Genomic DNA, 13,118 nt, shown 5'->3' on the forward strand with positions numbered 1-13,118 from the left:
GGGGAAGTGTCAGGTTTCAAGTATGCACAGTTATGTCAGTTGTGCTAGGTTATGTGGCTTGGGCTGCTGCGGTCCTAATGAATGAATCATCAGTGATGTGTCAGTTCCATCAGGGACACTGGATCCTTCAAGTATACAGCCGCTTCAGATAAGGCATAAGCTGGGAGGCAGGCTCAGGTTTCTTGCAAGATGCAGACTAAAATTGTTTTTACTTTTAAATACATGTTGGTAAAATTTGTTTTGTTGTACTTCACTTTAAGACCCCTGGTCTCATTACGCATAGAGGACTACTGATAAATTTTGACAGTTAATGAAAGCCTTGGATTCTAGTACAGTGTTTGAATTTGCAATATGATTTTTGAGAAGAGGTATAGAAATTAAATTTATTATGCACTACTACTGTTGTCACTCCACTACCACTACTTTCTAGAATGTCTCCGCTATCATGAATGTATTCGTAGGCAATTGTAAGCCACAAAGGGAGAACTGAAATATCACCAACTCCAAGTTAACACGGACTGCAGGTTGAACCCTGAACCTGTGTGGAAAGATAAGTATTTTTGGACAAAGAGTTTCCCTTCCCTCCTGAACAGATCAACCTTGCAGTCCGCACTAGGAACAAACAAGAACTTGATTAGCATAGACCAAAAAATTGTAAACTCACTAATTTCAACAATAGCATATTAATTTCATTCGAGTTGACTAGTCCAATGTTGCTTACATATAACAAAAACAATGTATTTAATAGTGAGAACAGCAGTTCTTAGCAGTCTCATATAGTTGCAACAGTATCTCTGAAATACTGAACTTGTTGTGTGCCTTCAAGCCATTTCTGACTTATGGTGACCTGAAGGTGAATCTATTTCTTGCCAAGATTGTTTCAGAGGTTTTCCACTGCCTTCCTCTGAGGCTGAGAGATTGTAACTTGTCCAAGGTCACCCAAGGAGTTTCTACGGCTGAGCAGGGATTTGAACTCTGGTCTCCTGGATCCTAGTCCAGCACCCAAAGCACTACACCACAATGGCTCTCATACCCAAGGTTATTTCTGGCCTCTACCAACAATATGATGGCACTTTGCTTCATTATTGATTAAAGGCTCAGGGCCCTTTAAAGGAAAATCTCAAGCAGATGCAGTCTTAACATCTTTTAGCCTAGTGGGGTCTCAGGATTCTGTTTTTGCTAAGGTCTTCCTTCAAATCATTCTTCTCAGACAGGCTCTAAGGCTGGTGACAAAAGGAAAGACCATTTTTGGTTATTTCCTCCCCCACCACTGTGGAATGCTCTCCAGGATTTTGCCAGTCGATTGCCCCTACACTGTTCTTCGGAGGTAACAAATGGTATTGTTTTTGCATTGTAGATACACTCATTTTGTTTAACTTTTAGGCTTTTTAGACTTTTAATCATTTTCTTAACTAACCTGACCATTCACTGGGTGAAGTGACAATTAAAATATATCAATAAATCAAAGATAATACTGTGGTTATTTTCAGAGCCCTCCAGGGAGTTACTGAGAGGATGAAACAAGTGTGGAAGTGGCTGACTAGCATCTGGAAGGATAAAGTATAGAAATGGCATCAGAGTGTATTGGGAGTCCATGGCCACCTTATGTCCCTGTACTAGGAGGAAGGCAGGATATTATTATTATTATTATCAGCATCATCAACATTGAATGGTGAAGGGTCTGGAAACCATGTCCTATGAGAAACGACTTAGGGAGCTGGGGATGTTTAGCCTGGAGAAGAGAAGGTTAAGAGGTGATATGATAGCCCTGTTTAAATACATGAAGGGATGTCATACTGAGGAGGGAGCAAGCTTGTTTTCTGCTGCTCCAGAGAACAGGACCCGGAGCAATGGATGCAAGATACAGGAAAAGGGCTTCCACCTCAACATTAGGAGGAACTTCCTGACAGTAAGGGCTGTCCAACAGTGGAATACACTCCCACGGAGTGTAGTGAAATCTCCCTCTTTAGAGGTCTTTAAACAGAGGCTGGATGGCCATCTGTCGGGGATGCTTTGATTTAGATTTCCTGCATGGCAGGGGGTTGGACTGGATAGCCCTTGCGGTCTTTTCCAACTCTATTATTCTATGATTCTAACATTAAACATAACTGCATTTTTTTCCACCCACAAATATGAGATGACTGATTTGGAGTGTAACCACCATGTGTGCAAGTAGCAGAGGTATGCATTTTTCCCACAGAGTATTAATCTTAACCTATCCCCATGCCAAGTCTCTAAAACAAAATCTTGATTTGCAGAAGTTTGGACCTTTTTAGGCTCCATGGAAGCAGGAAGGTAGGATTCTATTTTTTAAAAAAGCTAGAGAATGAAAGTGTAAACTTTATCCATGTGTGCTACACAAAACAGTGCTGCATGCTTACTTGAAATTAAAAATAAAATAAAGCTATGCATTTCACATAAGAGCATAGTTTACAAGTGGATTCAGCAGGTTGGCACATGACCTAAGTGAACACACAGAAAGTATGAGCATGTTGTCTATGGCGGGATATATGCCTCCATTTTGTAGCGTGGCTGTGGCGGCAGCAGCAGTAGGGTTAGAGGGCGCGCACCATTCACATGCTCCCTAACCCTAGTACATATGAAAGAAAGAGTCAGCATCATTTATGCTTCTGTAGCCCAATCTTTATGTGTAAAGAGGAAGCGTGGGATGCAGGATGGCTGTCTTGGTGGATCACAAATAATCAGCCAATTAACTCTTATGTCTAGTTAAGGGAGAAGAGCAACTCCTTCATTACCCCAGAACTCTGGGCCACACACTAGACTTGCTATGAGGAGATCTACCCATTGTCAGATCTGTACCTCATTCACACAGATAACAGCAAGTGTCAAGCACACTTGGACTGATGAGATTACGTTTTGAATTTACTAAGATATTTCTTAGTAATTACTATTACTTATTAATGTACATATTTATTCTATGTAATTACAATGCTATTGATACAACATAGGAACAATATGTTCATTAGTTACTTGAGCAAGTTTTTTTATAAAGCTAAACATGGGCAAAAAAAGCTACTGGTATTCTTTATGAGATGTACCATCACTTGTTACTAAAATGATAAACGCAAATATTTAGAAAGATGCAGGGCTTTCAACATTAATTATGCTATTTGAAAAACATTCAAAATAAAGCCTTCTGAGCAAGTTCCTCTCTTCACTGAGAGATAACTTTTAAAAAATTATTGTAATTGTTTACTGTATATACTCATATATAAATCTAAAAAAATAATAATAATAAAATCTGAGTCCACTTATCCACAGGTCAATGTAGGTACTGTACTTTAACTCTTTAAAATAAAAGGAATGATTTCCTGGTGAAAGGCAAGAGTGTAAACTGTCCTGAAAGCACTCTACTCTCTCATCCTTCTAGTCTTTAGGGTGAGCACAAACAGTTAACGCCTACTGGAATGCTGTAAGTTTTTTGGCATTGTTTTCCTTTGCTTCATCCTTTAGAGATCCTTTGTTATGTGCCCCTAAGTTTTACCCTTGACTTATCCATGAGTCATATCAAAACCTGTAATTTTAGCCCCCAAACCTGTCCCTGACTTATACATGAGGTCGACTTGTAGTCAAGTATATATGGTAATTATGTTCTGAATGTTTACTTAAATCCAGATGAAAACAGAATGCAAGAAATTGATCTCCTCCCTGCACAAGTGCCATGCTGTTGAAAAGCAATTATTTTGAATAATAATAATAATAATAATAATAATAATTTGTTTTATTTATATACCGCTATTCCAAAGATCATAGCGGTGAACAGCAAGTAAGCTAATTAGCAAGTAAGCTAATTTGCCCCCAACAGTCTGGGTACTCATTTTAGCGACCTCGGAAGGATGCAAGCCTGAGTCGAGCTTGGGCCCTTTTGCTGGTCTTGAACTCGCAACCTTGTGGTTTTGTGTGAATGGCTGCAGTACAGGCATTTAACCACTGCGCCACCCACAAACTCTGATTCTCATCTGTTTAAACTAATTGAGAACAGATCCCTAGAAGTATCTTGTGAAAATAGCCACAATGTCTTTATTGGTGCATTTAAAACTACAGCCTGAAGTTTAGAATTCTGCTGTTGTTACAGGGAATAAACTCTCAAAGGCTACACAAATCAATACAGTATATTAAAATACAATGCAATTCATATACAAAGTCCAAAGAGCTATCCTACAATACAGTTAACATAGTTTTATTATTACAGCAATGCAAATAATTAGAGTGGGAAATAGATCTATTTTCATAGTTCTATTTTGTATATATAAAGATATGCACAAAATCAACACTGGCCTATTGATTTAAGACAATAGTTCTCAGTATTTCTTAAAGTATGACTAAGAATGCACTTCTGATTATTTGGCAACTCCTGAGCAAAGTATGGTAAAACATGGATAGATACTTCATACATGGGTAATTTCCTTATTTATTCAAAAATCATGTCATCATGAGAAAAGAAAATTAAAATGAATGATACCATCTATTTAATTAGATACAAAAGTTAGAAAATGAACAACACCCTCATTCACAAACAGGTTAAATCATAATTCTGGAACCTATTAGACTCATTTGGTTTTAAGGGAAATCAGCTCCTTCTGGTTCACATATTCTATATTAACTCATTTGTAGAATGGGTTCTAAGTAGCAGAAGAATATTATTAATGGATGTTTCAGTAAAACATCTGGATTTCCTATGAAATATACAGCTACATAAAAGAGACAGAAAATTAAAAATAACCCCCACCCTATTTTTCAGCAGTATTTCTGTATGATTTCCCAAATTATCTTCAAATATTAAAAGGACTCAGAAGAATTAATGAGAGCATGGTTACGTAGCCTGAAAAACCCAGAAAAAACCCTAAGAATTAATGAGAGCCTAGCAGGTTTATTTTGAATAAATATCCAAGAAGTTAACTCAATACTGTACCTCTTTTCCTATTAATTAGAATAATTTAAATCAAGTAATTATTTTCATCTTGCAACCTCCCAGCCTTTATGGAATCGTTTACCCACTGTTCAGACACTATTTTAAATTTCCTTTCAAAAGTTCTTCTGATTTCTTTTATTTTTGTCAAATCAGTGCCATTTTTACTGATTACATGAGACACGCCCTCCTCGAGATGTGGGAGAACTTTGGCTCCATGAAAGCGAAGGATCAATGCTCTAGTTGACAGTCTAGTTTGACTGATTTTGGCACCTGAGTTGTTCACTTCATCAGAAGGGTCTAGGTAAATGGTGTACTGCCGGAACAAACACGGCCAAGAGCTGTCCCATAAATAACGTGCTTCTAGGTCAGCAATCACTTCCCGAGAGAGCTCTTCCTTCAAGTTATTCATTCTTGAGAAGACCTCCTTTAACTGGGCTATGTCAACATCAGCCGTGTAACTGTCACCATAGCAATCATACTCACAGGCAAAGTGTTGCTTTGTTTCTGGAGACATGTGAATCATGAAAGCAGGCTGCCAGGGCACAAACCTTTTGGCCTGAAAACACTGTAAAAGCCACTCTGCTCTCACTACATCGTGCTTATTGGAAGAAATAATATTTTTCACCCTAACATTCTCTGTTCCTGCAACAACACAGTAAGTATCTGGCCCTGGATTTTGTACTAAGCTGCCGCCATATTCTGCTATTTTACTTTCCAGCTCATATTTTGAATAGCCTTCTGTCCCACTCATAACACAAAACTCAACATCTTCAAACATACTGGAAACTTTGTTTACACTAGAAAGATCAGGGGCTTTGAAGTGGTCCATTAAACCAATTTTTTTTTTAACCTTTGGGATGGTTTTGCGTTTCTTTTCTTGTGGCTCATTATTGCCTATATCAAGGTGCTTAGTTGCTAGCTTCCCGGAAGCTTTGCTTCTAAGTTGTTCTAGCAGGTCAAGAGTCATACATTTGTGCCATTCTTTATCTTCTCTGATTTTCTCAATGCGAGGAAAACGTAAGGTGCAGTCCGTTTTGTACATATCACTATTTACAATCTCAGCTGCTTTAATCTGAACAATGACTGAATTACAAGGTTCAATATAGACTTCAGGCTTCTCTGTTCCGCATAGGATATTACTGGGAGGATCCTTTTTACGATATGGTTTCCAGTATTTGGCTAATTTCAAGCCAAGATCATACAACTCTTTCATGGTGTACCCTGAACCAACACGACAGATGGAAAGAAACACAGATGGTTTTTCACCGGGCGGAGGAATCTCTGCAACTGCACACAAAAAATGTGACATCATGCCACCACGGAGACCTTTTCCCCAGTAGCCCCCAACAACTAAGAGATCTAGTTCATCCATCAGTCCACTGACATACTCTGGTTTAATCTTCAGCCATCCTTCTCCACGTTTGTCTGGCTTGTATACTGACATAGGATCTTTTACCACAATGCCTTCTTCCCTGTTATCTATTGCTTCATTTAGAGCATCTACTACTTCTTTCCGAGTGTTTGCTTGAGTTTTAGAAATCACCTGTATTCGACCTGGTATTGGTGTAAAGATCTTATTTAATACATCATATCTTTTGCTCAGCATCTCATGACCCAACTTTTGATCATTAACCATTAGAACATCAAAGACACAGAAGCATGTCTGTAATTCAGAATCATCTACCATCCTTTTAATATCAAATCTGCTTCCTTTTTGCATGAAGGTCTGTGCTGTGGGATTGTAGGCCATCATTTCACCATCTAATATGCAGTTCTGAACATTGCTTTCAAAAACATTATGAATAAATGGAGTCAATGAGCCTTCAAGGGGAGAAGCACCAAACTGCTGAGTGTAATCATACCCGTTTCGGGAAAAATATTTGTAAACATCTCCATCTTTGTGCATCTGCATTCGTTCACCATCTAATTTGGTTTCTATGTAAAAACTCTGGTTGTTCATTTGTTTTTCAATCTGCTTTATGTTGGCAATAGCAGCAAGCATTGGTTTAAAGGCAGAAAATAATGTAATAGAAACATCACTAAGACTGACTGTGGGGTGGTGCAACTGTCTACAGACCTTCTCCAAATCCGTGGTAACGCTGTGCAATTCTGCAGCATCAGGATGGAAGATAGAAAATATAGTTTGCTGGCTGACGCCAAGTTTCAAATCCTTTACAATCATTCTGATCAACCATTTCTGTTCAAGCGCTGAGCTCTGAGTTATTAACTGAAGAAGATTCTTTTTCATCAGATCTTTTCTTTTAGCAGCATTATTGGTAGAAACAGAATCTAAAAGATCATTCACCTGTTGTATGGTCAGCTGGCCTTGCTTGGGGCATCTTGGCTTCAGCACAAAATAGGCAATCATAGCAAAGTCTCCAGCATCTCCTCGTGAACTAGTGGGTGTTCGATAATTCAGAAGTTTTAAAGCATCTTTTCCATCTTTGGGTAAATTTAGCAGCTCAATATAGAGCTTAGCAAGCATAGTTTCTTTAATTCCATAAGCCATCCGCTCCCTTTCCAACTGGGGAAGAATAAGTCTCATTGCAGGATAAAAAGAATCTATCACATCCTTCTCATTTTTATGAAGGGCATCATGAAATTTCCTCCAGGAATCTAAAAAATCTTTGAAATACTTTGTTTTCTCTTGCCGAGATTTACATTTCTGCATTCGTTCTAATGTTGAACAGAGATCTCCAAAAGGAACTTGTGATGCCACAGTTAGCTGGGCAGGGGAATGTGAAATAGGAACAGAAGACATATTGATTTTCTTCTTCACTACAAAAGAAAAAAAATTAAAAGGGATTAGAAATACACGTTAACCTTTTGTTTTGAAGCAATAACATTTCCTACTTCCATTTTTCTTTGAATCAGGCGCATAGCTCCATATTTAAAATATTATTTTTATTATTCTTTCAAAGTAGCTGATAAAAATTCAGCCTTACTACAATAAGCCATGAGCATCCCGAACCTATGCAGATAGAACAAAATCTCACTGTATTTGATAGGAATCCCAAGTCAGCACATAGGACTGTAGCATTCATCCCTGACTATACAAATATTAAAGTGAGCTATTAAGGTAAAAGTGGGTATAATTCAACTCAGGGAGATTCCCCTTCTGGACTACCGAGAGTTTTGAGGAGGCCTCCCCAAGCTGTACATCTCTGAAATATACATCTCCCAATGGGAAGAGATGATGTGCAGGGAAACCCCACTGGCCAGACAGATTAGTGGGAATCCCCCATCTATGAATGCTCCTAACCTCTCCCTACTGGGAACATAAGCAGCATGGAATAGGTGAAAGATTCCCATTGGTATCTTCAGTTTGAGAAGCCAGCACTGCCAACCATACATCCTCCACAAAGGAGAAGAATGAAGGGTAGGTGAACCTAACTTGACTCAGGGGCTGCCTGCAGAAATACTTCTGCTGCCATGGATAAAGGCCCAGCTTCACTTGACACAGACTTCCCGAACTTGAGAAAGCCCACATACTATGACACCAGGATGAAGATATAGGTGACCTTGGAGGCCAGAGGGAAGGTCACTCAGGGCCTCTACAGACGGGTGGCTCAATGCCTCCCCTTTGAGCCCCAGATGGAGGCCATGGCAACCACATACTGCAGCCTCTGGAAGGAGCAAAAAAGGAAAAAAAAGGCCTGAAAAGGGGCTTATTTTTTGCGTCCTGGAAGGGACGTCATAAGACCTGTGGTGCAGTGTCATGACAGCCCTTCTGTGCAGCGCTGTTTGGGCACTGTGCCCAGCATGCACTATCATGGCATGCCCTATGTGGACAGGCATGCACCATGATGGCGGCCAAGCAGCATGGCAAGGGCTACAAGTGTGTGGATGCTCAGCCCTTACTGTGCATACAGGATGGCATAAAGTGTCAGTCTGTACTGCCCCTCACTTGGTAAAGCAGAAAAATATCTGAAACTTTAGACTGCCGCCCTACATGAACCTGCTGAATGCACTCTGGGTATCCCACAAAATGGAGTGAGCTGAATCCAACTCTATGATTCTGTGATCAAATGGTACAAAAGAGGGTCTTTTTGGTGCTGGCAAGCTGTCTGTGGAAGCTCTCTCCAGCACCTAGAACATTGGGCAACCATTTCTTGGCACAGTAGGAAAGACTGGACTTGCAGTGACCCTTTCCCACCACTGAGTCATTCAGAAAGATAGATAAAGCAGAGAGGCTAATAAGGATGGTCCTCTCACAGGCAGGCTGCTACAGCCCACTTACAGGCCTGCCTTTTTTCTCTGGTGAAGAGGATGAGATACAGCAGACCTAATTTATCCTGCTGCCCAGGTGGGGAGTCTTTGGCCGAACGTCTTTGGAAAAAGTCTAGAGAACCGGCCGATTTCATTCATTATAAATTCATCCTTTTATCTTTTTCACACGCTCTGTCTATGGCAAAACAGAACTATTTTAAATCGCTGATCTGCGCTAGTGAGAGGCGTCCGCAGCGTTTGTTCTCCTGCTTCAATACACTACTAAAACCTTCCTCTCCCCATCTTCTCATCATTTTCCCCCACTGACTTCGCCAACTGCTTCATCACTAAGGTCACTACTATTCGATCTGAAATAGTTCCTCCCGACTTGCCCCCTACCACTAACCTCCTGGTACCTTCTACTAATAAACTCTCTGGATTTCCCCTGTCTCTCTGGATGAACTCTCTATGCTGCTCGAGAGCAGGACCAGAGGAACCTGATAGTGGGAGTGAGCCAGGGCTGAGGCCTAGTCATAGGGGAAGACATGCGTACAGATACAGGAGCAAAGCTATCGAGAGTTGAAGAAAGAGTGGAATTAAATAAAGACATTGCTGAATCAGCAGAGTCCCCAAGATCAAGAGAAGAGAGAGATGAATTCAAAGTCTTACTGAGATGGTCAGAGTTAACAGACTGAAGGTTGCGGAAATGGCGCTGGACAGTACGACGAGGAGGTGGGATATAAGTAAAAGAAATTAAATGATGGTCAGACAATGGAAAATCAGATGCCAGGTAGTTGGAAATGTCGCACTTAGCAGCAAGAATTAGGTCGAGACAGTGACCAGAAGAATGGGTTGAGGAGTTAGAATGAGGCTGAAGGCCAAAAGAAGCAAACAGGGAGCTAAGGCAAGATGAAGAACGACTGTTGGGATTGTCAAGGTGAATATTAAAGTCACCTAGGATCAGAGAAGGGACTGTATCAGATAGAAAAAACGTCAGCCAAGATTCAAAGTCAGATAGGAACTGGGTAGCAGAACCAGGAGGGCGATAGATGACAGCAACCCGGAGCTATAAAGGGACTCGACTGAAGAGAAACAATAGCTGGGGGGGAAAGAAAGAACTTGAAACTGGCAGGAATTGGACAATAGTATACCGACCCCTCCTCCTCAACCCTCAGGGCGGCTTGTGTGAGTGAAAGAGAGACCGCCAAAAGAAAGGGCAGCGGAGGTAGCAGTATCATGGGCTGGGAGCCAGGTTTCAGTAAGAGCGAGAAGGTTAAATGATCTAGAGAGAAAAAGATCATGGACAGCAGTCGCTTTCGGAGCAACAGAGCGACAGTTCCAGAGTGAACAGAGGAATGGAAGCTGGGAGATAGGAAGAGGTCGAATAGGGATCAGGTTAGGAGAGATGCATGGAGCCATGGGAGGAAAGGATTTAGTAAGCGATAATCAAAAGAAGAAAATATAACAATGACAAAAGTAGGAATATAATAGCCGACTGTACTTGGTAATATTGTCTAAATAGCACAAGGCACAAGGGATTTAACAGAGAAGGAAGGGGTGGGATTGGAAGCCTTTGCTCAAGGTCCCAGCTGCTGAGAGTGATGGAAGGAAAGGTGGCTGATGGATGCAGGGAAGGAAAGCTCTATCCCTTGAGGCAGGCCCGATCAGACTCAATCTTCAGATGGATGTATGAATGGCAGTGAAGAAGGGGATTAAGTCCACTAGATCAGTGTACCCCAAACTGTGCCCTTTAAGAGGTTTTGGACTTCAGTTCCCAGAAGCCTCAGCCATGTTGGCCTATAGTCTGGGATTCTGGGAGGTGACGTCCAAAATCCTATAAAATAGCACAGTTTCTGACAGTAAGGGCTGTTCGACAGTGGACCAGACTCCTTCCTCGGAAAGTGGTGGAGTCTCCTTCTTTGGAGGCCTTTAAGCAGAGGCTGGATGGCCCTCTGTCACAGGGGATGCTTTGATTGAGAGTTCCTGCATGGCAGAATGAGGTTGGGCTGGATGGCCCTTGCAGTCTCTTCCAACTCTATGATCCGATGAAGCATCATAAATAGTCAAGGCAAGAATGATAATGATTTCAGGGGCTAGATTATGCTTGAAATTTTTGGAGAGGGATGACAACTGGAAGGCACTGTCACATTAACTGGCCAGAATCCAAGCCATTATGGCCTATTTCACACTCTGCTCAGTACCAGAGAAATTATCTTAGGTCTATTACACTACGCTTCATCATATCAAAGAGGGATCTTTGTGATACAATGAAGCGTAGTATAACAGAACTACAATAATCTGAAAACTCTTTTGCTGAGAGATCCTGAAAACAACAAGCTACAACAGTTTGCCCTTCACACCAATTACAAAGGGAAAGGATCTCATGTATTGGCCATTTTCCTAGGGCAGTGTAATTAAGTGAAAAGCAAAAGGTGGGCCACAAACTCAGTTACTCCTACAGCTCTACTATGCCTAGCCCAGGTGCAGGAAAAAGGCCCTCCCTCCATTTTAGCTGCCACCACCACCTTGGCCTCAGAGAGGGAGAAGCACTGGCAGCATCTGCTGGACTTCATCCCCTTCCCTTCTCCTTTTGGGTCATGTCTTTTTTAGACTGTCAGCCTCAGGGCAGGGAACTGTCTAGTTAAAAAAATTCGTAAGCTGCTCTGAGAGCATTTCTAAAGAGTGGGGTATAAGTACAATAAACAAAGGAAATAAATACAACGGATCTAGCTTCCCAAACACACCACTGACTGGATTAACAGGAAGAACCACAGGCTGCTGAGTTGTCTATCACCCGCTGCTCCCCTCTTCTTCCTTTGCAGTTTCCTCATGTCAAAAATGCCAGATTATAAAACTCAAAGATAGAGCCATGTTAGTCTGAGGCAGGGGTAGGCAACCTGCGGCCTGGATGCAGCCCAGCGAGGCCTTGGGACCAGCCCCAGCCCGGTCCTGCCGCTGATTGCCGCCGGGGCCTTTGGGGGGCAATTGTCTATAGAAGCCTCAGAAACACGCATTTATATTAACATTTTTTTAAAAATCAGCAAATTTTTTTGCATGTCCTCCATCTTTTCCCCAAAAGTGTCCTCCACTTGAAAATTTTGTCCTACATTTGTCCTGGGATATTTATATATTTAATTTTTTAAAATTATTTAATTATTTATTTTTGGCTTCGGACCCCCAGTTGTCTGAGGGACAGCAACCCGGCCCCCGGCTCAAAAAGATTGCCTACCCCTGGTCTGAGGAATCAACCTGCAGGGAGATCTTGCGGCCCCTTTGAGACTCACTGAGAGAAAGAAGGGGCAGCATGATAGCTCTCCTAGATCTATGTCTACTTCCTCAGATGCATATTATTGATATTATTAGTCTGTGGAATCAGTCTGCAGAGAGTTCTTTCGGCCCTTTGAGACTCACTGAAAGAAAGAAGGGGGCAGCAGGAGCTTTCCTAGACTAAGGTCTACTTCCTCAGATCTTTATTAGCAGTACAGAAAGGCAGCAAAATCAATTAAAAATTGACGAAAAAAGGGCGGTTTTCCCGCTGTGAGGATACACTTGCAGGGCTTTCACTCTCGAAACGGTGCTAAGAAACATAAGACGCTTGGGTCCACACTGCAGATAATAACCCGGTTTGAGACCTCTTTTAACTGCCCTGGATCAAAGCTAGCTAGGGAATGCTGGGAAGTGTAGTTTTGTGAGGCACATGGAGCCTCCTCGGTCAGAAAGAGCGCTGGGAGCCACAACAAACGACAGTGTCCAGAAACTCAATAGCTTTGAGCCAGGGCAGTTAACGCCGCGACGAAGTGGACTATTGCTGCAGTGCAGCGCCCCCTCCCCCCGGGAGCTCAGGAGTTACCATGGAAACAGGGAACTCCTCTCCTCCCCTTCCCTTCCTCACCGTTCTCTCGGATGGAAAGCGGAGAACTCTTTCACTCACCCCGCCCCCCGAGAGTACAAGTAGAACGTCCGCGAAGCCCCGCCC

The 13,118-nt window shown here is 41.8% G+C and overlaps 1 protein-coding gene across 2 annotated transcripts; it reads right to left on the reverse strand.

The window, feature by feature from the left end:
- Nucleotides 1-4,018: 4,018 nt before the first annotated feature.
- LOC149313398 (DNA ligase 4-like) lies at nt 4,019-13,061 on the reverse strand. Of its 2 annotated transcripts, none has more exons than XM_089519038.1 (2): nt 13,035-13,061; nt 4,019-7,711 (listed from the first exon to the last, which is right to left on the reverse strand). In XM_089519038.1, the coding sequence occupies exon 2, from the start codon at nt 7,692-7,694 to the stop codon at nt 4,959-4,961; it is 2,736 nt and encodes a 911-aa protein (XP_089375164.1). In that variant the 5' UTR covers nt 7,695-7,711; nt 13,035-13,061; the 3' UTR covers nt 4,019-4,958. The 2 variants fall into 2 exon arrangements, with proteins under 2 accessions (XP_089375164.1, XP_089375163.1); XM_089519037.1 differs by lacking the exon at nt 13,035-13,061 and adding an exon at nt 12,993-13,024.
- Nucleotides 13,062-13,118: the final 57 nt, after the last annotated feature.

This window comes from Sceloporus occidentalis, unplaced genomic scaffold, assembly GCF_023333645.1.
Source record: "Sceloporus occidentalis isolate IW3139 unplaced genomic scaffold, rSceOcc1.0.p SCAF_4, whole genome shotgun sequence".
Lineage (NCBI taxonomy): Eukaryota > Metazoa > Chordata > Lepidosauria > Squamata > Phrynosomatidae > Sceloporus > Sceloporus occidentalis.

Excerpts from the sequence above, each read along its gene's own strand:
- LOC149313398 (XM_089519038.1), bottom strand. The coding sequence starts at position 7,694 with ATGTCTTCTGTTCCTATTTCACATTCCCCTGCCCAGCTAACTGTGGCA.